This window comes from Vicia villosa, linkage group LG6, assembly GCF_029867415.1.
Source record: "Vicia villosa cultivar HV-30 ecotype Madison, WI linkage group LG6, Vvil1.0, whole genome shotgun sequence".
NCBI classification, from domain to species: domain Eukaryota; kingdom Viridiplantae; phylum Streptophyta; class Magnoliopsida; order Fabales; family Fabaceae; genus Vicia; species Vicia villosa.
In genome coordinates this window covers 22168511-22195200 of record NC_081185.1, presented here as the reverse complement: position 1 = coordinate 22195200, position 26690 = coordinate 22168511, and the positions used below count along the sequence as shown (strand labels likewise).

Below are 26690 nucleotides of genomic sequence, written 5' to 3'. Positions count from 1 at the left end.
TTGCAGCCTGCATAATCGTCCAAACCTTGGACTAAAATGTTCATACAACCTGCAACAACAAAAAGCAACAAAATCAGTATCCACAAATGTTCAAAATTTGATTCCAATTTTCCCCCCAATTTCCATCTATCTTTTGCTATATATCAGAGAGCTTCACAGAACAAAGGAAAAAAAGAACCCAACGGAAAAAAAAACCTAAGAGAATCCCTCTCACAAACTCTTCTGAACCTACACCCACGTTACATCCTTAACTACTCAAACCCAGAAATTTCTATCACCTTAACCTTCAACTTCAAACCTACTTCAAAACTCGAAACCCATCCTCACCATCTTCACTAAACCCTCAAATACACGCACAAACTTTCAGCTCCATATCTCAACCTTTAACATCCAACCATTCATACACCATAAACTTCCCTCACTGCAAACTCCCAACAACCTACCCACAACAACTCAGCAACGCTCAAACCCACCAAACTCGGTAAGCCACAACTCCCTCAGACTCAAAACACATCAACAACAACGCCCTCAACATCAACTCAACACAACAAATACAACAAATCACGCACCGAAATCAGACTCAGAAACTCAGAAGAAAGAGATTCGAGCAGAGTAAATAGTACTTACTTTTATTTGTTTTTTTCGTTTTATGCTTGCAACACCATGTAATCTTCATGTAATTTCCTCTGAAATCTTAATGAAATTGGGGTCACGAAGGGATTGGGGCTTTTATGTTTGTTCGAATTGCTGGTAGTGAGAGATCGATAGGCTCGGGTGAGGTTTGTTTTTATGCTTGAATCTTGAGTATTTCTGCTTGATATGCGTGTTTTTCTGTTAGTATTTTACGGCTTCCATGGCTTCTTGTTCGTTTCGGTGAGGGAGAGTTAGCGTGAAAGAGAGGAGTGAGAGGCAGGGAACGACTTTAGAGAAAGATGAGAGAGCATCGTTGCTGTGTCCATCGCGAGAGAGAAGCGTTTAGATGCTTCTGCTGGGTTGTGTGTTTTAGGGTTTCCATGGGTCAAACTGGACCCGGTTCGGTCCTTTCCCGGCCCAACTCCATTTCATTACCATTATTACTTTTCTACCACCATTTTACTGCACGTAGTAGTTAATGGGCCATATTGCTCTAGCCCATCTATGCTTTTTTTAGTTTTTATTTGCATAAATAGTTTTCTTTATAAAAATGATAATAACAATGAGTTTTTTTAGTTTTATTTTATATATACCAAAATCACAAAAATGTTTTGTTTATTTATTTATTTTTATTTACTAGATTTATTAAAAGGCTAAAAATATCTTCTTTAAATGTATGTTAGAATTTTATTCAATATATTCCAAAAGGATACAAAAGCAGCTTCTTAATCAAATCGAGTTTTGAGTTTTAATTGGAGAAGAAGGGTTTGTACGTACTTGTACAAGTTGTTCTTTAAACGTTTAGGCGATGACCGTTAAGTCATTGTTTGGATGTTTAGACTCCACTAAACCCTCCATAAAACTCGATTTAATTCATCCTCTTTTACAAAAACGCTTTCCTTTAACAATCGAATCGATTTTGAGTCTTAATGGATGAATCAAGGAGGGTTCGTACGTACTTGTACGAGTTGTCCTAAAAAAGTATTTGGGTGATGGCCGTTAAGCTTTTATTCGAATACTTGGATTCCATTAAACGCTCCATAAAATTTGATTTAATTCACCCTCTTTTACAAAAACGTTTTCTTTTAACATTCAAATTATTTTAGTCAATAACGGATAATGAAGAAGGGTTTGTACGTGCTTGTACAAGTTGTTCTTCAAGTGTTTAGGCGATGGCCGTTAAGCCATTGTTTGAGCGCGTTGACTCCGTTAAAAAGACTTCATAAAACTTGTTTTAGCAAACACTCTTTCAAGTATTTTAAGCGATGGCCGTTAAGCTTTTGTTTAAATACTTGGATCCAATTAAATATCTTTCAACTCTTCAAATCAATCTTTTTCATCACCTACGAGGGGGTTGTACGTACTTGTGCAATTTTCTCTTACAAGCATTTAGGCGATGGCCGTTAAGCCTTTGTTTAAATGTTTGATTTCTCTTAACAAATAATTCCAAATTTATTCACACCTTTTAATTTTAAAACCTTTTTTATAACACGAGACACTTAGTCAAAATTCAAATGCAATTATACTTCCACATGTGAAGATCGAATGTTTTCCACTCGAATGCGATGATGGCCAAAATCTTGTTTTAACCTCGATTTAGTCATCCATTCTTGTAGTGACGCAAACAATCTCTTATCCATGTGCACATAGTATTGTTTGAATGCGATCAAGTACCTCTCGCTAAAATCAACCAACAAATTTTCGCGGTTTTACCCCGAACTACGATTGCTCTGACTTTCCCATTGCACTAGGGAATACGTAGGCACAAGATACAAATGTCTTGGCGAGCACAATAATAAAAAATCTTATTTTGTTTCTTCCTTCTTTCCAACCTAATAAATAACGCAAATAGATAATAAGCTAACAATTGATCACAAGATTAACTAAATGGGTCCCATCGAGTACGATGGAAGTGAGGGGTGTTAACACCTTCCCCTTGCTTAACCGACTCCCGAACCTAAATTTGGTTGCGATTACCATCTTATCCATTTCTTTCTATTTGTGGGTTTTATCGATATTTTCCCTTTCCTTTTGGAATAAATAAAGTTCGGTGGCGACTCTGTTGTACTTCGAATGCGTGGAAACGCGTCGAGTCACATTTTTACCGCTACAATAAGGAGTCAATATAATATGATCTATAAGATGAAAAAGAAAAAAGGCATATAATGATATCGCAAAAATTTGAGAAATCATTATACTTGTTCTATAATACTAACATATTTTTGTTGAGATTGTAATTCCTTGTGTCGAAGCAGGTTGCTCGACAGAAAGAAGGTTGTGTCCAAATAGTCTAGACTAAAGTAGTTGTCGTAATGTCGAAGGAGTTGCCTCGATAGGTATTTCGATTTTGGCATAATTTTGTAGTGCTAGTAAAATTAGGTCATTTGGGCTTTTGAAGTTTTGAGCTTTGGCTTAGGGAGAAAGCAACTGAAAACTTTAAATAGAGGGAGTAACCCTTATTTTTTATAACTTTGAATTCTTGTAGTTTGCAAAGAATAATTCCAATTTGGAAGCAGAGAAAAACTCTGTAGAAAACATTCTTCTTCATCCTCTTATATTTGCTCAAATCCTAATTCACATTTCTTTCTTCTTTCATTGTCATTGTGTAGCAATAAGGAATTACTCAAAGTTTTGGGTTTAATTCTAACATCTGGTATCTAGAGCAATGACTGAGCGATTCGTGGGAAGAAAATCACGATGGTAATGAATCATCTGAATGGGCATTTTTTGACAAGTCTCCCAATTCTGAAGAGTCAAAATTATAAGAATTGGTGTAAGCAGATGAAGGTGGAGTTTTGTTATCAAGATCTTTGGGATCTAGTGAAAGAAGGAGTAAAACCTCTTGCAGAAAACGCAACGAATGAAGAAAAGGTTGCACATAAAGAATTGAAGAAGAAGAATTATAAAGCAATCTTTATAATTCATCAATGTGTTGATCCATATAATTTTAAGAAGTTGAGTGGCGTTGAATCAATAAAAGAAGCCTGGGAAATTCTGGAAAAGTCTTTTGGAGGCGTAGAAAAGGTGAAAGAGGCGAGGTTACAAACTCACAAAAGAACATATGAATTGCTTTAGATGGAAGAAACTGAAAGCATAACTGATTCCTTCACTAGGGTTACGAAACTGGTGAATTAAATCAAGATATGTGGAGAAGTGTTGACATCAAGTAACCAAAATGTGCGTACAAAAATATTTTCTTTTGAACATAATACCCACAACACTTAATCGATATAAAACATTGAAAGTAGATGAAACAAGTAACCACAAATAATGAATTGGTTTATTGAATTACAATCGATTTACACGAGTTACATAAATGAATAATTTCAATATAACAAAGAAATCTAATATCATAGTCTTGAGTTTAATCAACAAAAAGAACAATTCGAAATATCAATCTAACAAAACCTACACTTATGAACGAAATCACTATTAATGCAATAAACCCCAACCATGTGTGATTCTAACAAAGAGATTGTTTTGGACTGGCCCAATGGCTGGATATGGTCCAATCCGCTTCTGAGTCCAAGACGGCCTAAAAGACTTGGCCCAATTGGTAGGGACAACGAAGGGCGTATTTCCCTTCTGCCCCCCAGAAGGGCACGCGTGGTGTAACACCCCATTTCTACCCGGTAATTATAACGACAATCAGAGTATAAAAATTCCAAACATCATATGGGATATCACATTTTCGACTTAAATCACAACGACATACACGCTTTCAAGATAGATACATAACACCTTTAAAACGAACAATCTCATAACAATTAGTTTAGTCTTTAAAAATTATTAATCAATGTTAAATTATCACGCAGCGGATTCACAATTTTAAAACTCCGAAAATAATATCTTGGCATCTTGCCTCCTCACAAATAACTTCAAAAATTCACAAGTTTAAATGAAAACAACATCAAAATTCAGCAAATGAAATAATTCAAAAAGCATGCGTTTGTCCCCCCGAGTGCTACGTATCAGAGCGACAACCGAATCGAACTCACGACAACTAAGTCTTCACTCACAGCTGTCACCTGCACGTTACCATTATAAAGGCAACAACTAATAAGAAAAGGGTGAGATATCTAAAAATATAAATAAAGTTATGATAAATAATACATTAGAGTTAGAAATCATAAAAGTTACCACATCGCGGTATAATATTTACAATTCGACTCACATCATTAATTCCACCAAAACGGTTCCATTCACAATACAAGTCACACAAGCTCATAGTCATGCAAAATGGAGTGAGACTCTAACATATGCAAATGCATGTGGTACCCAGGGCTTCAGCCCCCATCGCCAATTGTAAATTATTAGAGAGAATCAAAATAGGCATAAGCCTTCGTCACTATTTTGCCAATCCAGGCCGTCACAAAATGCAATATCATGCGACTCAATGGATGCAACATCACAAATATAATCACAAAATTCATCGCGAGGCATACACCCATATCACCAGTAATTACCAATAATCAGTGGAAATACATCATCCCTTTATTTCATGCGCTTCACAATATTCGCAAAATTTGTCGCATCACAACATCGCAATACATCACAAAGAAAATAGCGGTTAACGGAACATCCCCGAAACGGTCCTACCTAAAGTATTTTAACTGCTATTATTCTTTTCTGTTACTGATATAACTTAGAATATTTTCTGCTACTTGTTATAACTCTGTTATGCAATTATATACCTACAATGCCATGCACCAAAAACCTGCTACTGATATACTAAGAATTCCACTACTGGTATCATTATTTCTATTCCATTATTTAATTCCTGTACTGGTATACAATCCTCAACTCTGCAACCTATTATTATTCATGATAACCTTTTTATGGACATCTTTTCTTAAATCCAAACTCCTTCAATTATGTTAAACATTCTGCTAAATATTTTCGTGTTGTTGTTGCTATTGATTTAGTTAGCTAATTTAACTAGGATAATCCAAAAATTATACTAAACATGTCCCTACAGAGCACTTAAGAGGATTATTATTGGTGGAAGTTTTTATGGCCCCCGCCCCTTAACACTAAGTCTCTCGTCCCACCCATAACGTTATAGGGCACCCACCCTGGCCAACAGGGGCGCCCGCCCTAACCCCCTCATGCACCCGTCCCTTATTTATTTTGGTGGGCCCCCATTCCACTATATAGGGCGCCCGCCCCTAAACAATGTATCCCCCGCCACACAAAATTTTCTCAAATTCCTTTGTTCTTCCATTATCCAATTCCTTCGTTTTTAATTCAATTTATTTTTCTAGAATCACTTCATATTTCCCAGCAAATCAACAATGCAGAAATCATCATCACTCACACATTCATCGTCCCAGTTAATCAAAGCACAACAATTTCAGAATCATGGATTCAACACAGTCATGCACATTCATCATAGAAACACAGTTCGTCATATAATTATTTTCAAAAACATACCAACACAGAGATAAAATTGATAACCCAAACCCCATATACGATTTATCATATCCCCGTTTATAGAGCTATAACCCCCACCCTTTACTGGATCGAAGGTTGCTCTAAATTTGTTTCTGATTGAAACCTCCCAATTGCTCTACGTGACTTTTCTGCTCCTCTCCCACAAACCCTCTTCTGTTATGCCTCTATCTTCTATTTTTACTCCTCTGCTAAAACCTAATGGTGTACTGTGCTACTTCCAATCTATCTCACAATTTAAATGGACCTAATATTTTTATCCCATACAGTTACCTCACCAATTATGCTAACCCACCTAAAATGAAATACATCTCTTTCCCCATGTTAAATTTAACTAATTCATTTAATTATCAGTATATCTCCTAAACACTAATAATTATATTATTAATATTTTTAATACTAAAAATGTTAAATAATACTATTAGTGCTCAACCGGCTTCTCAAAATGCGACAATCCACGATAAATACTCAAAATTAACTAAATTAAATAATTAGTCGCATTACGAGTGTTACACGCGGTCGGTTGACCCCAAGGCCAACTAAACCACTGTTGCCCTCAATAGCATCTCTGCCCTCACCAACAGCTAGTTTCACCCTGCCCGGGCAACCCTCCAAGACGATGAACACGAGCTTCTCGTCCGTGCTTTCACGCATAAATTCATGGCACTCACCTATTTTGGGCATGGATCCTGGATGCCCAGCCCAAATCTTCATTTTCTTCCTCGGTCGTCGCCGCCTCAGCCTCCAGGGAAGTTACCCTATCCTCGAGCTTTTTCTTGTCGACCAACAGGTTGGAATTGGCTTCCTTCAGGCCCAATACCTCCTCGACCTGCTTAGTCCATTCGGATTTCTCGCCCTTCAGCACCTCCTTCTCAGAATTCAGCTTCTCCAACCTTTTCTCGAGAGCCAAATTAGCTGCCCAGATCTTTCTCAGTTCCATATCCTAGGAGGTCCCCTCCTCAGCGTAAACCACTGCCATACCTAGGACCCTCATCAGGGCAGCGGAGTCTTGAGCCATAAGTTTTCTCTTGCTCGAACAGTCGAGCTCCTCGAGGTACAAAGACTCTGCCCTATAGACTCTTAAGGAAGAGCCTTTGAAGAAATCCCTCTGATGGAAGTACAGAGGCAAATCATACTTATCCTTATCCTTCTCCCCAGTCAGGTCAATAGCCTCCTCCAGGCCACCATGCTTCCTGGTCGAAGTCACTGGGTGCCCAACAAAAGGAGAAGATGAAGAGTTCCCCAACCCGGTCTGAGACGGAAAGGCCATGTCATCCAGACAACTCTTGACGATCTTCTGTACCTTTTTTGCCCAGTCCAGACAACAAAAGTTACTAGCTTTTCATAGCTAGCCCGATCCTCCGTGCACAACCGGTCCAATCTAACAAGATACTGCTTGGTAGAGCGATCAAAATGATCCCGACTCCAAGCAAAATGAAACTTCTAGACCTGGTGCCTCCTCCGCCTGCCGTCCTCGCCGAGGAGGGGATTTCCATTATCATCTTTCATTACCTCTAAGCTAAACAAGGAAGCCACAACCACCTCCGACACCGGCTGAATTACATAGTACCTATTCTTGAACGTTCAGATGGACTATGGGAATGCCTTGAACAACTTCCTCGTTTGTTTCAAGGAAACCCATCCGAACACTGGCGCTGGAGATGGAAGATAGCAAACAGAGATGGACTGTGGCCCCAATCTTAAGATAGTCACAAACAATCTCGAACGCCCGGATAAAGGCTATCGAGTTAGGATGAAGTTGCAAGGGTGCTAAGTCCAGATTGGCAAAGACAGCCACCTGAAGGTCCGTGAAGGGCAAACGAAGCTCCATCTCCTTAAAAAAACTCATACATCAGAAATCGATTAGTATCGAAGCTTGAACAAATATGATCGTCCTTCCAAGAAATGGATTAACTAGTCTTCCTCGGTGTCCGACAAATCAAACGAATTCGACAAGTCCATCTCCTCCCCCACAGTAATGAACGCTCTATTAGAGAAAGAGGCAAAGAACGAAGCTACCTTCTGAGGCTCTGGAGCTATCCACTCTTCCTCGGAGGTCCTATCTTGCTCGATCATGATCTCGTCCTTAACATTGTTAGCCATTTCAACTTGAAAAGCAGACGAAAAAAGTGAATTCGACGATCCAATCAAATCCATCCTTCCACCGCTAATCAAGTGAAAGGCAAGGAAAGGCGCGAAGATGATGTCCCCGACCAAATCCCTTATTCAAACAGTAACCTAGAACGCGAGGATATTCTCCCCGACTGACTTAGGTGCCTTCCTAACAAGGAAACCCTTAAACCCTCACGAGGAAAATCTCCCCGACGACTGGATTATGGACTTCACATAAAGATTCATCGGAAACTTCATGCGATGCATCGGAAACCCCATGTGATTCATCAAAAACTTCATGCAAGCCCAAGAAACCCATGAATCCACCAGAAAAACGCATAAATCTCGTAAACAACTGGCTCGTTCAAACGGCCAAAAGGGAGAAAAATCCCTAACTCGCCTAGTCTCTCTCGTCAACACCGGTGTCCAACATAACCCAGCCACCATCAAACACCCACAGTCACCAAAACACCACCTATACTAACGAAATCCGTCCTAACCACATGCATTTCATGCGAAGATCAAACCCTACACTAGCAGAAACTAAGAGAAAGATCAAGAACTTACGTGGTCGGAAATTGAAATTGTGGTCGGTTGATCCTTGAAAAGCAATAGACGGCGACGACGGCGGTAAAAAGGCAAAGAAGATACAAAAGAAAACGAGAGCGAAAAGTGCAAATGATTCCCAACTATCTCTATTTATAGGCAGATTCCCAGAGCACGTGTGCATGCATGCGCAACCTAGGGGAGTGTAGGGGCCATCATTAAACCCTATCCCCTAGCCTAGCCATCATTGCGCATTAAGGATAATGCACGGCTCGAGACGGGTGTGGAACGTCACCTCCACAGACTTCACTCACCTATTCGTCTCCCCGCGTGTCGAACACAATGCGACATTTGCTCTCCTCGAGGACATCCTTAGAAGAACTACTAAACATCCCCATTTCAAACGATGAGCACCAACGACATATCTTCCTCCTCGTCGCGCGGGCTAACCTTTAGTCATCACTCCCCTGCCCAAAAGCAACGACTTGGTGGGCTCCTGGTCTGGACTGGCCCAATGGCTGGACATGACCTAATCTTCTTCTAAGTCCAGGAAGACCTAAAAAACTTGGCCCAATCGGTAGGGACAACAAAGGACGTCTTTCCTCTTCTGCCCCCGAAAGGGCACGCGTGGCCGGTTAACTCCAAGGCCAACTAAACCACCGCTGCCCTCAACTACATCTCTGTCCGCACCAATGGCTAGTTTCACCCTGCCCAGGCAGCCCTCCATGACGACGAGCACGAGCTTCCCGTCCCTACTTTCACGCTGAAATTCCTAGCAGTCACCTATTGTAGCCTATTTTGGGCCTTGATCCTGGATGCCCAACCCAAAATAGGGACCAATGGCCATGCGTTAGGGGCATTATAAATACTCTCTCACTTTAGAGGGTCAGAAACACTCTCACGTATCTCTGCACTCTTATTGACTTTAGCATCAAAGTGCCTTGCAGGTACACCTTCTCCTCCTTGATTCTAGCATTGAAGTCAAAGTTTCTGGCCTACTTCAGGTTCTGATCAACCGGTAAGATCAGAGATAAGCCTAAACATGTAACTATACATAAAATTTAAAAGATAGAGAAAAAGAAGATTGCACTAGGATTAATACTAGTTCAACGCTTTCGTACTTGTTTGCTTCTAATCTATTCTCCAATGCCTTCCCATTAAAAATTTGTTGTTCTTCCACTATGATTTTGACAAAATATATAATAGTTGTTTTGTACAATCACGATTCGAATAATGGTGAAAATAAAAATCTTTGATCTGAATCCTCGTTGACTTGTACATAATATCTAACATAGATCTCTTGTGAAATCTCCAACTTTATATGTAGGCTTCCACACAACTCTACCAAAGTAATTATGAAGAAAAGAACCTTCATCTTTTCTGATGGATTTGTCAATCCCAACCACAACCACACACACAATTGTAAACCCCTAAAATCCTCAAGAGATCTTCAAAGAAAACGCAAATCACAATAATGATCCTCGTCATACATCTCACACCATAAGAAGAGAGCTAGATCAAAACGACAATGGATGAAGCAAGAGGTTGAAGATGAGGAGATTTCGTTTGCAAAACTCAAAACAAGATTCAAAACTCTTTTGAAAATTTAGAGAACAAATGTGTTGTGATTTCTAAATCAAAAGTGGATGTGTATGTTTTTCAACATTGTAAGATGGATTTGAGAAAAAAGTTTATATATGTGTTGGAGATCTAACAAAAAAATGAGAGAAAAATGCTATTTGATTCGAGTTATAAGCAAAAAGTGTAATACAAGTCAAGAGATTAAATGAATTGAATAAAGATCCAAGAACCAAGAAAAATTGTCCCCCTTGATTATAGTTAAGCTTTTTTGTGATTCGGGTCATGTGATTTGAGTCAAGGAAACCTTTGATTCGAATCATATCCACAAAACCAAAACCCAAAAATTGCCCTATGTGTTTGATTCGAGTTAAACACTCTCTAATTCGAATCATGAATTATTTGATTCGAATCACACATACAAAAGCAAATCCTGCTTTTCAGAAATGTGTTTGATTCGAGTTAGGATATTTGTGATTCAAATCATGAGTTCACATAAGAAATTTTTGACTTTGTTGTTTATATGATTCGAATCATGTAAGTTTGTGATTTGAATCAAACTTTCAAAACTTAAATTTTACAAAATATGAAATGTTTTTCAAAATCCAAACTTGACATGACTTGAACCATTCTCAAAATGTGGTCCTTAATTTAAAACTTCAACAATTTGCTAGAAGCATATTACTCGAACCTTAATCAAACAATTTGATTTATGCATGTATAAAAAACTCAACCATAAGACACATAATTATGTGAGGAGACTCAATAGTGATATATACCAAATCAAAAGTTAAATTACAAACAACAAACCATAAGATTAAAAATATCTACTAAAAAATGAAACCAAAAAAATTTATAAGTAAAAATAAATAAAGAGGAATATCATTTTAGTTTAGTGGGTTATTTGAGCCCAATTCATTACTCACCAAAATCTTTTCTCTTCCTCCGGCGTTAGGGTTTTCTTCTTCCCTGCAACTTCCTGCACCCTCTCCATCACCCTATCGATTCTCGCGGTGGTTGCTACGTTTCACATTCACAACATGGCAACTACAAGTATTCTCAAACCAATCTCTATTTTCGTTTTCCATTTTTCCGATTATTTTTCTTCACTCATGATTCCGTTGTTGATTCATCTCTTGCAGCTACTACTAGGTCATTTCTCCAGGCAGTTGCGACGGAAGAGGTTGCGACTCCTCTTAGAGTCGTTCAGATGGAAGGACTGGTATCAATTCTGCCATTTCTATGATTTAATTGCACAACCCTTTTATACTGTTTGTGAAATTGCTTAAAATGTTGGCTTTATTTGGGGGTTTTAAAAGGTTTTGTAATGGAAATGATGGGTCTGTGTTTGTTTTTGCATATGGGTACTCTATACTGTGTGTGTTGTTTTGTAACTTCATGTGTTTATGGAATCTCATTGTTTTTTGTAATTGATATAGGATTTTGTGAATTTCAATAGTCAAGTAGCATTTTACGTCTCCGGTGCTGTTAATTGCGGATAGCCCGAAATAGCTGATTGTTCAAATTCCGCATTTGCTATTTCACAATATTTTGTGCTAAGTATGCAACAGCAACCATGCCTTATCCCAGTAACCGGGGTCGGCTACATGGATCAGCTTTCGCCATAATGTTCTATCTAGGACTATGTTTCGATCCAAATCGTTAATTTTGAGATCTTCCTATTGCTCTAGTTGTTTGACTTCTCTCCATCTGATTTACTATCCTTACCACCGAAGCTACATGTATTCTCTCTACATGCCTGTACTAAGTAAAGTATATAATAGCGAACTGTTCACATTCTGCTACTATTCTACAACTCTAAATATTTTGTAGGTGTTTATGTACCTCTTTATTGGTAAATATAGGACCATGTCATGTATGTCTGTAAAGTATCTGAGGAGTCCCACTAAATTGTTAAGGAAATTTTCAATTAGTTTTTTGTATGGTGAAGATAATAGTTAATACTCGAACCATTCTGATCGTGGTGCTGTTATCTTTTGGTTAACAGGTTATCCTGAAGATAATTAAGCATTGTAAGGACCACTCACCTTCTTTAGTCACTGGACAACTTCTTGGGTTGGATGTTGGCAGTGTTCTTGAAGTTACTAATTGCTTCCCTTTTCCGGTATGATATCAATTTTTTGGCTGTTTCTTTCTTTTGTTTCTTTATTTTTCACATTATCTAACCTCGATTCCTCATGTTGTCATCATATATATTTCTAAAATTTGTAGATGAGGGAGGAGGATGAGGAAATTGAAGCCGATGGTGCAAATTACCAGCTTGAAATGATGAGATGCTTGAGGGAGGTTAATGTGGACAACAATACTGTTGGATGGTATGTATGATTAATTTACCACTCTACACATGCATGAGTGTTTCTAACTTCAGTAGTTTGATAAGCACAGTTGGATTTGGTTTACATTTCAGTGTGTTACTTGTAATCATTTATCTAACATGAGAGATAATTCTCTGAATCTAGGTATCAGTCTACATTGCTTGGCTCCTATCAAACTGTGGAGCTGATTGAAACCTTTATGAATTACCAGGTTTTGGCTAATTCTTTTCTTCATATTTTCTCTTAAGCCGGGGTTTAAAGTTATATGTTATTGTGGAAACTAAACGCCCCTCTAGTTTACTATTTAATGTGAATGTGCTGAATTTATTCCTTTTCAATCTCCTCCAAGCTATTCAATGTTGATCAGATGAGCCATTAGTAAGAGCTTATAACAGTAAGCTACATAATATTCTGAGAAATATAATTTTAGAATGCCCGACAGGCCAAAAAAATGTGGTATGCAATGTTTTAAAACTCGAGAGTGCATGCAAGACCAGGAAAAGATTGAAAGGTCGTAACTCGAGGATTGTAGCACAGATCATAAGGTCCTACTAACAGTGGAAAAATATATTTATATCATCATCTTTTTGTGCTACAAGTTACAACTATGCCTCTCCAACTCTCTACCTTCACTGTTGCAGCCATGGTGCATATTAGTACCAGCTATCGCCGAAGAGTATTGGCAGCAAGGAGAACTGGAGTAAAAAAGAAAATGATTAGTTTCTTTTCATAACCTAGGTTAACAAATCTGACCCGGACCCGATATGTTTTTAAAAAAGTTTCCCCCTCGAAAACCCGAACCAACACATCAAATTTCATATTGATCCATAGCACCAACTCGAAAGATTCTGACGATCTGGCTCAATATGATTCAACGTGACATACGGTGGAAGAGGTTTGAGACGTAGGATTGCATTATCCTACTATCCAACCTGCGATTCTGCATATCTTGGTGGTAGCACCATAAAAGATTATAACAGTTTATTGGGTAATTATCATGATGTAGAGGAAGTGTCATTCGTATTCAAGACAATCAAATGAAAGTTTCCTCTATTAGTTAACTGAGAATTAAGCACGTGCTTATTGCATTGTTCCGTGACGTATGCATGTGCTAGTGAGAATGTAGGAAGTTGACTAGAATAGATAGTTTTGTGAACCAAAAGTACACTTGTGCATAATAACCAAATTATGAGAATTTCATGCTGCTTACGTTGTCTATGTTTTCTGTTTCTTTAAAACTTATCATAAAGTATTGATGATGGTGGTTTTTCATATTGGATGCAGTTGCTGTAATAACTTTTCAAGAATTCTATAATCAGGTAAATGACTTTTTCTTAAACATTAATGTTTTTCAGGAGAATATTAGACGCTGTGTTTGCATAATCTATGACCCATCAAGGGCTGATCAAGGTGTCCTAGCTTTGAAGGCCTTGAAGCTCTCAGACTCATTCATGGAACTGTATCGCAGCAATAATTTCACCGGGGAAAAGTATGAATTTTCCTCTAGATATAATGTTTTCTTTAAGTTGAACTATTTGCTTTACTAATCCTCTGACTTATGAAATAGATTGAGGGAGAAAAACTTATCATGGGTGGATATCTTTGAGGAAATACCTGTAAGCTTTCTCGAATTTTTCTGTTGTAGCCTTTAAGGTATTTGACAATATTATCTTATTAATGTGACAAAAAAATGAAATAATCTGAAACACAATCATCATGGTGGATTGCATTACTAAGAATCTCGGTCACTTTGTTAATGCATCAGTTAAGAATGAACTATACATGCAACTTGCTACAACATCAACAAGCCCATAACATGGCTACTTGCTATTCAACACTGAATTGCTTATCATTTTTCATTTTTGTTTATAAATCAGATTAAAGTTTCAAATTCTGCCCTTATCAGCGCTTTCATGACTGAGCTGGAACCTGATACTCCAGTCACCCAGGTGTGCTTTGAAATTTTTTTGCCAGAGATTCTTTTGGCTATTCTAAATTAAGTTTGTGTTTTCATATATTTTTGTGTCATTGCAGTGTGACTATGATCGCCTGCAACTGTCAACCAGTTCACTAATGGAGAGAAATATGGAATTTTTGATTGAATGCATGGATGACTTGTCACTAGAACAACAAAAGGTTTTTTTTTATGTTTTCATTTAGTTGTGTTTTTTTTTTCTTTCTAATTTTCGAATACATTTTAACAAAGTTTCCTCCATTTCAGTTCCAATTCCATTATCGTAGCTTGTCTCGTCAGCAGGCTCAGCAGCAAGCATGGCTTCAGAAGAGAAGGTATGATTCTGTCTGGAATTGAACTATTTATCAGTTTTGCTAGAAATTTGCACTCAACGTTTAGAATCAAGATTTGCATGGAAATTCAGTGTTTTGTACCGATAAACAATTATAATGCATTTTTCTTTGGTGTGGCTTTTTATTAGCAAATGCGAACATTGACTGTTGCATTAGTATCTAATCCTTGTCCTTAATTACACTTCATTTCATTATGGTTCGGTTTTTGTTATTATAGGGCGGAGAACATGTCACGCAGAGCTGCTGGAGAGGAGCCTCTGCCCGAGGAAGATCCTGCAAACCCCATTTTCAAGCCACTCCCTGAACCATCACGGCTGGAGAGCTTCCTCATAACAAACCAAATTTCCAACTATTGCAACCAAATCAACGGGTACGTGTTAAGATTTTGTTGGTAACCTAATTCTTTTTTCCCACTGTGAGAAGCAAAGGACACTCTTACTTGCCTATTAGAACTTAGTGTTTTAAAAACCAAACTGAGCTTCAATCTCGTATGAATCAGCGATTGAACCAACCAAATAACCGAACTGGTTGAACTGTCCCGTTTGGTTTTTAAAACATTAATTACTAGTTTCTGGACCCTTATAATTGGCAAATCTTTTCTCTAGTCAAAAGCGCTTAATCATGGTTACATTTTTCTCTTGATATTCTACAGGGTTGCAGGGCAAAGCTTTAACAGACTCTATTTGATGAAGGCTTTGCACGAGGAATAAAATTGCCATTTTTGTTTGTCACTCTGATGCATGCTTTGATGATGCATCTTAACTTCTTTCCTATATAGAATGAGAATTTTATGTTGAATTTGGTAGTATACCAGAGAATTGTTGTTTTAAGGCCAAGTAATTTTTGTTTTGTTCAATTTGTTATTAAAAACTCTTCAATTGTAAGCAGTGTAATGTTATATTTAGAGAGATAAGATACGTGTAGTGCTGCTTTTTGCTTGATATTTGTTTTATCTGCAATTTCTAGTATTTTGGTTTCATTGTGAAATGAAAAGCATCCACTTTTTCTGTAAATGGTTGTCATATATTAATATGTACTGTATTTTTCTGGTAGCCTTATGAGGATGAATCTTCATCAAAAGTTTTAAGAATTGCAAATTCTGCCATGTTAGAAGCATCATGAGTGTTTATAACTTCCACTGTGAAAATGTTAATATAATAAAATGGAAGGCAGATCTCCGATCTATTTTCTTATCTTGAAACTTAAGATTGTTTTCCTATAAAATCAAAAATCAAAGTGTTAAATATATTAATAATACTCTGGATGACAAGCTTGCATTGATAATACTAAGATTTGTCACAAGAGTTAAGGATATGTTGCATAGAACTAATGACAATAGGGATACTAATGATAATGATATTCTACAACCAAACTTAAAGTTGTTGATCAAAAGGGCATTAACAAAAATCACATTTGGAAACAATGACACAACTTCTAGAGCACAACTATTCTTAAGTAGGTAACTTATTAAGAATTAGTCTTCAAATAAACTTCTAGAGCAAAACTATTTATAAGTAGGTAACTTAGTCTTCAAATAATGATGGACTTAGATGTTGGAGTATCTTTGCACCATACCATTTTGGTCCAAGGAAACATATAAATTTCTTTAAGATTGAGAGATTAAGTCATCCACACTACAAATCTAAACAAGTTTGGCAGGAAATTTAACCTTAGGAATTGTTAAGAGTCACACATCGGACAATATATGGCCTGATCATGTCTTTATAAGTGAGGATAGTTCTTACCCTACAAGCCGGTTTTGTAGGGTTGAGTTAGGCCCAACCACACTTCTTAACATGGTATCAAAACCTCGTTTAAGATCCAGTGGGCCACCTACTATTCAGGTTTCTGCTATCGGGCCACCCACAATTTATTTCCACGCTCCAGATATCTAGTCCTGGGCGTGAGAGGGTGTGTTAAGAGTTCCACATCGGATAATATATGGCCTGAACATGTCTTTATAAGTGAGAGCAGTCCCCACCCTACAAGTCGGTTTTGTAGGGTTGAGTTAGGTCCAGGTTGCAGAAATTAAAAATAATATGCTAAACATAAGTAGAAAGTGTCATCGATCATTGAGTATGAAATCTCCCACCTTAGCATTTAAAACCAGACCAGAGTAAGTAAAAAGAACACTCTTTTAACTAGTTATAAAAATAAAAAAAAACAATAGAACTTTCACCACCACAAACCATTTATAGTTATCATTCACATATGGGTTTTTTCTTTTAATTCCTCTCTGATAGAGTATGATCAGCTCTGCTTGATCATAGCAATTGTTTTATTCATTGAAGTGTAAAAAACAGTTACAAGTCTTTTTACTCACACACAGTGTTCTATAGACTTATGCTATCCACTTATATTCTATCTATCTCTATAGTGAACACAGAATAGCAAGATACAATATTGTAGGCCCAACAACACAGTTGCTAAGGCCCAATTACAAAAGCCCAATAACTGAAATACAAAATGCCCAGTATGTAATCTATACACTAATACTCCCCCTCAAGATCAAGGAGGTGCCAATGCTACAATCTTGAGCTTGCTTCTTAGATCCTTGAATGCTGCAGTTGGTAATGGTTTTGTCAGAATATCAGCCAGTTGAGCAGTGGAGGGAACATGCTGAATTTTGAGTTTGTTGGCAGCTACCTTCTCCCTAACAAAGTGTATATCCAGCTCAATATGTTTAGTCCTAGCATGGAGGACAGGATTGTGACTTAACATAACAGCACTCAAATTATCGCATAGAAGAGTTGGAGTGAGGCATTTGATGCGCAGCTCTGCAAGTAAGGACTGCAGCCAAAGTATTTCAGAAGTGGTGTGTGCTAGTGCCCGATATTCTGCTTCTGCAGATGACCTGGCCACAAGACTCTGTTTCTTTGAACTCCATGTTATTAGATTAGGTCCAACAAAGATACATGAGCCAGATGTGGACCTCCTGTCATCAGGATCATTGGCCCAATCAGAGTCACTGTAGGCTCTGATTGAGAGATTTTGTTGAAGACTGGCTGGTGCTAACATGAGGCCAAGAGTGGCAGTGCCACTAAGGTACCTGAGTATCCTTTTTACCATGCTCCAATGAGTATTCAAAGGTCTGGCCATGAACTGACAGGCTTTGTTAACACAATATGCTATATCTGGCCTTGTAAGAGTGATGTATTGTAGAGCTCCTACAATGGACCTGTACATCAAAGGATCTTCCATGTGATCAGTGCCAAATTTGCTGAGTTTGCACTGACTGAGCATTGGTGTAGGCACACCATTTGCTTCTTGCATATTGATTTTACTAAGGAGATCTCTGATATATTTGGTTTGAGTGAGCAGAATAGACCCAGTAGATTGATATGTTACCTCAAGACCCAAGAAAAATTCTGGCCTGCCAAGGTGTTTGAGAGCAAATTGTTGATGAAGTTGAGAAATGACTTTGAGGATAAGAGTAGATGAAGAGCCTGTAAGAAGAATATCATCTACATAGACTAGTGCATATAAAGTGATTCCTTGATGATTATAGATAAATAGGGAATGATCACACTTGCTAGTCACAAAGCCAAACTTGAATAGAGTTTTGTGGAGCTTTTCATACCAGGATCGTGGAGCCTGTTTCAGGCCATAGAGAGATCTATTCAGCTTACAAACTAGATCCTTATTCTCATTTACAAAACCTGGTGGTTGAATCATGTATACCTCTTCATCAAGAGAACCATTTAAGAAGGCATTGTTGATATCAATTTGCTCTATATTCCACTTGTATGTTAGAGCTAGAGTGATCAGAACTTTTATGGTGGCAGGTTTGATAACTGGTGCAAATGTGTCATGGTAATCAAAGCCATATTGTTGGTTGAAGCCTTTGGCAACTAACCTGGATTTGTACTTGTTAAGAGTGCCATCAGGATTTTCTTTGACTCTAAACACCCATTTGCATCCTATTGCCTTTCTATGAGCTGGTAGGGGAGTTAGGGTCCAAGTATTTTTGGAAAGTAAGGCACTATATTCTTGCTTCATGGCATCAAGCCATTGAGGATGAGCCAAGGCCTGTTTCACAGTAGTGGGCTCAATGTGAGCTAGTAGAGCCTTAGGTTTTAAGTTACCTGTTTTACCTCTGGTTACCATAGCATGTTTATTGGTAACAAGGGTGGTTTGTGAAGTACTTTCAGGTTCATGTAGTACTTCTGTGGGTAATGAGGAGGTAGTACCACTAGGTATTGAGGAAATGTCCTGTGATGTAGGTAATGTAGGGCTGGCACTGTGTCCAGGTTGAGTGTTCACAGAATTCTGACTTTGTTCATTAGGTGTGTGTAAAGGAGAGTGTGTAGAGTTTTCAGGTAATGACTGGTGGTTATTAGGAGTGTGCACAGGCTGGATGTTAGGAATTTGACCAGGGCTAGCTTGTGCAGCATGAGCAGACTGAGTATCCTGTGTGGCAGGGGGGCCCAGATTATCCGTAGGGCTCACTTTATAGAGAAACAGTCTATAGAGGGAATCAGGGCTAGTTGTACCAGTGTCAGTTGACTGAGGAGCATTGTTTATGAGAGAATTGAAGGGGAAGCTATTTTCATCAAAGACCACATCTTTGGAAATGTATATTTTTCCTTCATTGGTAAGACACTTATGACCCTTGTGTTGGGGTGAGATCCCTAGGTAGACACATTCAGAACTCCTAAGTTGGAGTTTATTTTTGTTAAATGGTCTTAGATGAGGGTAGCAGGATGAACCAAAGGTTTTTAGTAGGCTGTAGTCTGGTAGTATTTTGAACAGAGCATGAAAGGGTGAAGTGTAGGTTGGAAAGTTAGAAGTTGGTACTCTGTTTAAAAGGTAAACAGCATGTGTGAAGGCATGATCCCAGTACTCTATAGGCATCTTAGCATGAGCTAAAAGAGTCAAGCCCATTTCTACTATGCTTCTGTGTTTTCTCTCTACTGTACCATTCTGATGGGATGTGTGTGGGCATGTTAATCTGTGAATAATGCCTAATTCATTAAGGTACTTGGTAAAAGGTCTGAACTCACCTCCAAAGTCAGACTGAATGGCTTTAATTTTAGTGTTAAACTGAGTTTGAACATAGGCAAGAAACTGCTTAAAGAGGATGAAAGCATCAGATTTTTGTTTTAAAAAGTAAATCCAGGTGTATTTTGTGTAAGTGTCTACAAGAGCCATATAGTAATTGTAGCCTTGACTTGAACTATTGGGTGAAGGACCCCATAAGTCTATGTGTACAAGTTCAAAAGAAGCTGAGTAGACAGTTTTTGACAGAGGAGCATATAATCTATGAGATTTACCTATGCTACAAGAACTACAGAATTCAGTAAAAGCTTTATTAGAGATGGAAATGTTACAAAGTTTCAGAATGGAATTGAGAGATACAGAATTAATGTGCCCTAGTCTATTGTGCCAGAGAGAATAGTGATTGTTACAAGTGCTAGAAAATGCAGAGACCTGATCTTTTGAAGAGATACCAACATGGCTCGTAGCAGGAGCATCCACAGTTTTGGAGGAGAAACAATATAAGCCACTGGTATCAAGGAAACCTCCTAAAAGAATCTCCTTAGATACCTGAGATTTGACAAAACAGGTATTAGCATGAAATTCAAAGAAGACATTGTTGTCTTTGGCAAATTTAGAAACTGATAAGAGATTTCTAGTAATTTTTGGCACATGTAACAAGTGTTTTAGAGCTAGAGATTTATGAGGGTTTAATGTGGATTGGATTTTAGCTAGTCCTACAGATTTTATGTTAAGACTCTGACCATTACCAACTAGCACCTTATTAGAACCCTGATAATCATGTGAATGTTGCAAGTAATTAGGAAATGGAGTTAAATGGTGGGATGCACCTGAATCAGCAAACCATGCTTGAGACTCTAGGTTGGATGGCACTTCAAGATCTTCTTGGTGAGCCAAAAAAGCTGAAGCTTGAACTGTGTTCGATTGTTGCTCTTTCTTCTCTCCTTTGTTGTTTTCAGAATTTGAGTTGGAGGATTGGCTCTTTGGAGGTGCTGGTTCAAAGCTCTCATCATATCGGTGCCATCAATCAATAGCAGCATGACCATACTTGCCGCAAAGCTGGCAGGTTGGTCTATTGCCAGTGGAATAATGAGATCTGGCTCTGCCACGACCTCTTCCTCTTGTAAATCCTCTGCCTCTGTGAAGCTGAGAACCACCTCTGGTGGCTTTGAGACTGAAGGTATCTTCAGTGTGCGCAATGTTTGCAGTTGCAGTAGTCATTGCGAGCTCTTGCCTATACTTATCCAATTGTGCTTCTTGCACATAAAGCAGGGCCTCAATTTCATATAAGGATGGTGGCTCAAGTTTTCCATATACCATCATGATGAAGGGATTATATTCCTCGGGGAGTGAATGTGATACTGAATAAAACACGTTTCCTAATGACACTAAATCTAAGAAAACAAACACATTGGTTTTGTGAACTAAGGAGTTCCTACCCTCTAGTTTAACCATTTATGCTTCAGTGATGTCACTTAGGGTTAGGGTTAAAGACCTAATGTCCAAACCTACTTCAAGAGTGGGAGTCAAAAACTTATGCCAAGCCACCATGACAATTTTTATGTTGTTAATATCATTGGCCCATATGAAGAAGTATATTTCTTTTTCACACAAAAATAGCTTTGAAATGTAATAATGAAAAATAAATTACATCTATGGAAGTGTACAATCAGAGTATGTAAATCCAGGGAATAATACACTCATTATAGAGAATTACATATTTATACTCAATGAACTAGAATTCACATAAACTAAATTATACAGAAGAGTTAAAATAAGATACATAACAAGAAGTAAAAGAGAATAAAAAAGACAACAACCTTAATAGCAAAGAAGACTTTATGTACCCAACATAGTTCTAAATTGCAGTCTGCAACTCCAACACAACCGTTTTTGAAGTCTAGGCCCGTTTTTGCCGCAATATAAAGGTTTGCAGCATAACCACGACCGCAATTTAAAACCATTGAAGTTAACTAAACATAGACGCATATGAATCGCGTTAAAACACTTCCATCCTTTGAGGAACCGGAGTTTTAATGACCTGCAATATTTGCACAACTTCGGCCATAGTAGGCCGGCTAGACGGTATTTGAGACGTACACACCATTGCCAGCTTCAAAACAGGCAAAACCTCATCCTCAGGATACTCATTCATCAAACTTGGATCCACACACTCCAAAACATTACCATGTTCAAGCAAAACCCTCACATGATCATTCAATATCAACACATTATCTTCGCCATACTCCACCGGCCTCCTACCTGTCACTAACTCGAGAATCATCACGCCGAAACCATATACGTCGCATTTCTCATTGACCCTTAAGCTCTGACAGGCTAACTCGGGTGCGACGTAGCCTAATGCACTTTGAAACCTGTTGCTCATCACGTGCTTGTCGAGCTTTGTTAAAAGCCTGGCTAACCCGAAATCTGATATCTTCGCGTTGAAGTTTTCGTCGAGTAAGATGTTGCTCGGTTTTATGTTGTAGTGAATGATTGGTGGTCGGAATGAATGGTGCAAATGTGAGAGTCCCTTTGCTGTTCCGAGTAAAATCTTGAATCTGTTAGGCCAAGAAAGTGAAGGACTTGAAGGAAGCTTTTCGTGTAACTTGGATTGCAAGTTACCGTTCGGTGCGAATTCGGATACTAAAAGCTGAAGTTGAGGAGTCCAGTAGTATCCTTTCAATGCTATCAAATTCGGGTGTCGGGCTTTGCCTAGAATTCGAACTTCACGGTCGAAGTCTTCTGGAAATTGGATTATGTTTGACGTGACGAGCCTCTTGATTGCAACGTTTCTTCCTTGCTGCGATCCTAACGGAATTTTATAAACCGTTCCGAAAACTCCTTCGCCAATCTCAGATGCCTTGCTGAGCAAGTTTTCCGGATTACTGATCCAATCTTGTGAGGATTGTGAATCAAAAAGAATGAGTTTACCTGTGGCCGGTGCTCCCGACTTTGAAGAACTCGAACACATGCTTTCCAAACTATTCTCCACAAACGCTAGCTTTCTCCTTACCGAAGCGTTAAGTAGACTAATAGCAATCACTCCTAATACAATCACAAAAGAAGCTGCAATTGCTATAATCGCCGAAACACTAAGAAACCTGTGGTGATGAATCGAACCGCTTGACTCAGACGATTCGTTTCTCGGTGTTCGAGGATTCATTTGGTTGTCAAAGCCATGTGGATCAAGAACTAGAGGCTTTGATACATTCATTATGCATGGACCTTTCAACAAGGGCGAGCAAAGACCGTAGTTTCCTTCCAAAGAACTTTTGTCTAAGTTTTGAAATATGCTACCGACTGGAAGCCTTCCGGTGAGGCTGTTGTGTGATACATTCACAGCAAGAAGATTTTGAAGCTTTCCGAGCTCCATCGGCAGCTCTCCGTTAAGTTCATTGAATTCCAAGTTGAGGATTTTGAGCTTGTTTAGATTTGACATCGACTTCGGGATTGGACCTGTCAAATTGTTGAATGATAAACTCCTGCATAAAAATAGATAGAAATTAATGTCTGATTGGAATGGCTTATTGAAAGAGCTTATGGAAACTGCTTATGACATGTACATAAGCTGTTTTTGGCTTATTTCTATAAGCTGTTCATGATAGCTTATGAAGACTATTTGACTTAGTGCGTGTTTAGATTTCTACGTAAAACATCGAAAAATCTCAGAATCAGTTCTACAACTCTAGAATCAATTTGGCCACCTCAAAAAGTGGAACCAAACTTGCTCTAAAAATCATCTTTTGTTATAGAAATAGCTTATACATAAGCACTTAAACAAAAAGCGCTTATGCTTAAAAAAAGTACAAAATGATACTACAAGAGTTCGAGAAAAAGGATGCACTTACAACAAGTAAAGAGATGAACAATTCCCAATATCTTCTGGAATAGGCCCCTTCAAAGAATTTCCATCAAGTTGAAGAACATCCAAGTTTCCCGAATCACATATATCCTCCGGAATCAAACCAAACAACGCGCAATTACGCAGATCCAAAACTTCTAGATTCTGAAGTAAACCAAATTCAGGTGGAATCGCAGAATCAAGATCATTCCAAGAAAAATTCAAGTATCTCAGCTTCGAAAGCAGACCGATTTCTGCAGGAACATTCCCTTTTAATTGATTAACCGAAAGATCCAACATTGTAAGAGTTTCTAACAACCTGTTCGATCCAGCCGGAACCGAGCCGATTAGTCCATTACGCGAAAAATCGATTTCCTCTAACCCTAATCCAAACAAGCCCTCAGGTATAGTACCATTGAAACCATTCCCTCTAAGAAAAATCTTGGACAACTTCATGCATGAAACCAATGACAAAGGAATGCTTCCATAGAATTGATTATTAGATAAGTCCAAATGCTCCAAACTAATCAAGTTACCAATCCATTGAGGAAATTCACCTAATAAGTGATTATCTGAAACCCTAAAATATCTCAAATAGCTTAATCTCCCAAGTGATTCAGGTAACTCACCACTCAACTGATTATTACCAAAATCAATTCTATCCAAATGAATACATAATCCAATATCCTTTGGTAATTCACCTGAAAAGTGATTATTTTGCAGCAACAACTCTTTCAAGTTATGCAAATTTGAAACACCATCAACCAAGTTTCCAGATAAATCATTGTTTGACAGATCCAAATTCCTAAGCCTAGTCAATGACCAAATTCTCGAAAAATCAACATTTCCACTAAAGTGATTATTCGAAAAATCTACATTATTCACCAAAGAACACTTAGATATTGTACTAGGAATCTGTCCTTCAAACAAGTTCATAGCGAAAGAAACGCGTCTAAGCAAAGAACAATTCTCGAAAAAACCATCAAACACCTGTCCTGCGAACGAATTATACGAGAGATCAAGGAACCTCATCGAGCTCATATCGATGAAAGAGTCTGGTAATTGACCCGAGATCGAGTTATGACTAAGGTTTAAGCTTTGAAGCGTGTTCGAGAGTGTTAGCGAAGGACTAATGGCTCCACTCAAATTGTTGTGAGAAAGCTGCAGCACTTGCAAGTGCTGCAATTTTTCAAGGCCTCTTCCTATTTTACCTGATAAGGCTAAACCAGATAGTGAGAGTTGGGAGACTCTTCCTTGTTGATTGCATTTTATGTATTGCCATGAACATGGATTGATGTCATCTTCATTCCATGATGAGAGGGAAGATGAAGGGTCGTTGAGATCGGATTTGAAGACCATTAGGCCGAGGATGTCGTCGTTTAGTTGAATGTTTATGTTATTGTTGTTGTTGTTTGAGGAGCAAGTTTTGAGATTGGAGAGTGATGAGATGAGAAGTGTTGTGAAGAGTGTTATGTGAATGTGATGAAGAAGAGTCTTCATTGTTTTGTGATGTTGTTTGAGGTTGGATTGTGTTAGTATGTTTGGTTTTTTGATATGAGTGTGGTTTTGGTGTTTTTTGTTTGTTGAGTTGAGGATGACTAGTATAGTATGACTTGTGAAAAATGTAATGGAGGGTAGATGTTATGTTACCTCATTGAAAGTGATGTTTACATGTTTGGTCACGAGATGGAGAGATGAATTAGGGTAAATTTCAAAATTTGGAATTAGTTTTTATATGATTCTTTGATTCTATATTATTTTTTCTTCCCTTTTCTTGAAATTTTAAGACAAGGCAAAATCGAATTTAGAGCTTTGTCTGGATTCAAGTTCAACTCAAGAATTGTCGGCAGTTTAATATAAAAATTGTTAATATCACCTATTTATAAAAAAAAAAATTAATTTTTAGATACATTGAATAATTAATATATCTAGACAATATATAAATCAGATACATTAATATTGATTATTTAATAATAAAAAACAAACGTTTTCTTATAAATATGACCATAGAGAGTAGTATATAATAAATTTTAAACTTAAAGGTTTTAGAGATGTAAACAATTAGGTTTAGAGATGTTCAAATTCAATTTGCTCCAAATATAAACAGCAAATAGTTAAAAAAAACTGAAAACTATAAAAAATCAAATGATTTTGAATGTTGTTTGAATTCTTTTTTATAAAACCCGTCTAGATCGGATCAAATTTTTGATTGATTTTTCAAAATCGATAAAAAGCAAACTAAACTGCATGCATATATTTTAATACTTATTTATTTTTATTAGTATGATATATTAAGTTAAGTTGTTACTCATTTATATTTAATTTAGTTGAATATTATTTATTATTTTAATTTATCTATTTTTTTAATAATTCATTTGTTTTTAACATAATGATGATTCTCATAAAGTAATTTTAATTTTTAATATATTATATATATATATATATATATATATATATATATATATATATATATATATATATATATATATATATATATATATATATATATATATATATATAATATTTCTTGAAACTTATTATTTTATAATATTTTTATAACTTTAATATAAATAAAAAAATTTATAATTTAAAATTCGAATATTAAAAACTAATCTAAATTAAATCGCATGAAATTATATTGAATATATTTTTTTAACTAATTTTCTAAAATCAAATCAAATCACAAATAATTTTTTCTTTAAATCAAATGCTTTTTCTTCGCAAAATCGCACAACAAACACTGTCTCTCAAGAATTCACCAATAGAACAAAAGAGAAAACAAGGAAAAAAGTATAAGATTCTTAGACAAAATTGGTGGATTAATTTACTATATTAGGGTAAGAAATGATAGGCTATCAAGAAAGCAAATTATAGGTGAACATGGT

At 37.3% G+C, this 26690-nt stretch overlaps 2 protein-coding genes across 2 annotated transcripts; one reads left to right on the top strand and one right to left on the bottom strand.

Moving 5' to 3' along the window:
• Positions 1-11212: 11212 nt before the first annotated feature.
• On the top strand, positions 11213-15931 carry LOC131608980 (eukaryotic translation initiation factor 3 subunit H-like). Its single transcript, XM_058880590.1, has 12 exons — positions 11213-11373; positions 11463-11542; positions 12329-12445; positions 12553-12656; positions 12801-12867; positions 14012-14145; positions 14224-14272; positions 14534-14605; positions 14691-14792; positions 14878-14945; positions 15181-15333; positions 15616-15931. Exons 1-12 carry the CDS (start codon positions 11361-11363, stop codon positions 15671-15673), a joined length of 1017 nt encoding a protein of 338 aa, XP_058736573.1. The 5' UTR covers positions 11213-11360; the 3' UTR covers positions 15674-15931.
• Positions 15932-21547: 5616 nt separating this feature from the next.
• Positions 21548-25428, bottom strand: LOC131608978 (probably inactive leucine-rich repeat receptor-like protein kinase At3g28040). Its single transcript, XM_058880589.1, has 2 exons — positions 23813-25428; positions 21548-23446 (listed from the first exon to the last, which is right to left on the bottom strand). Exons 1-2 carry the CDS (start codon positions 25303-25305, stop codon positions 21961-21963), a joined length of 2979 nt encoding a protein of 992 aa, XP_058736572.1. The 5' UTR covers positions 25306-25428; the 3' UTR covers positions 21548-21960.
• Positions 25429-26690: the final 1262 nt, after the last annotated feature.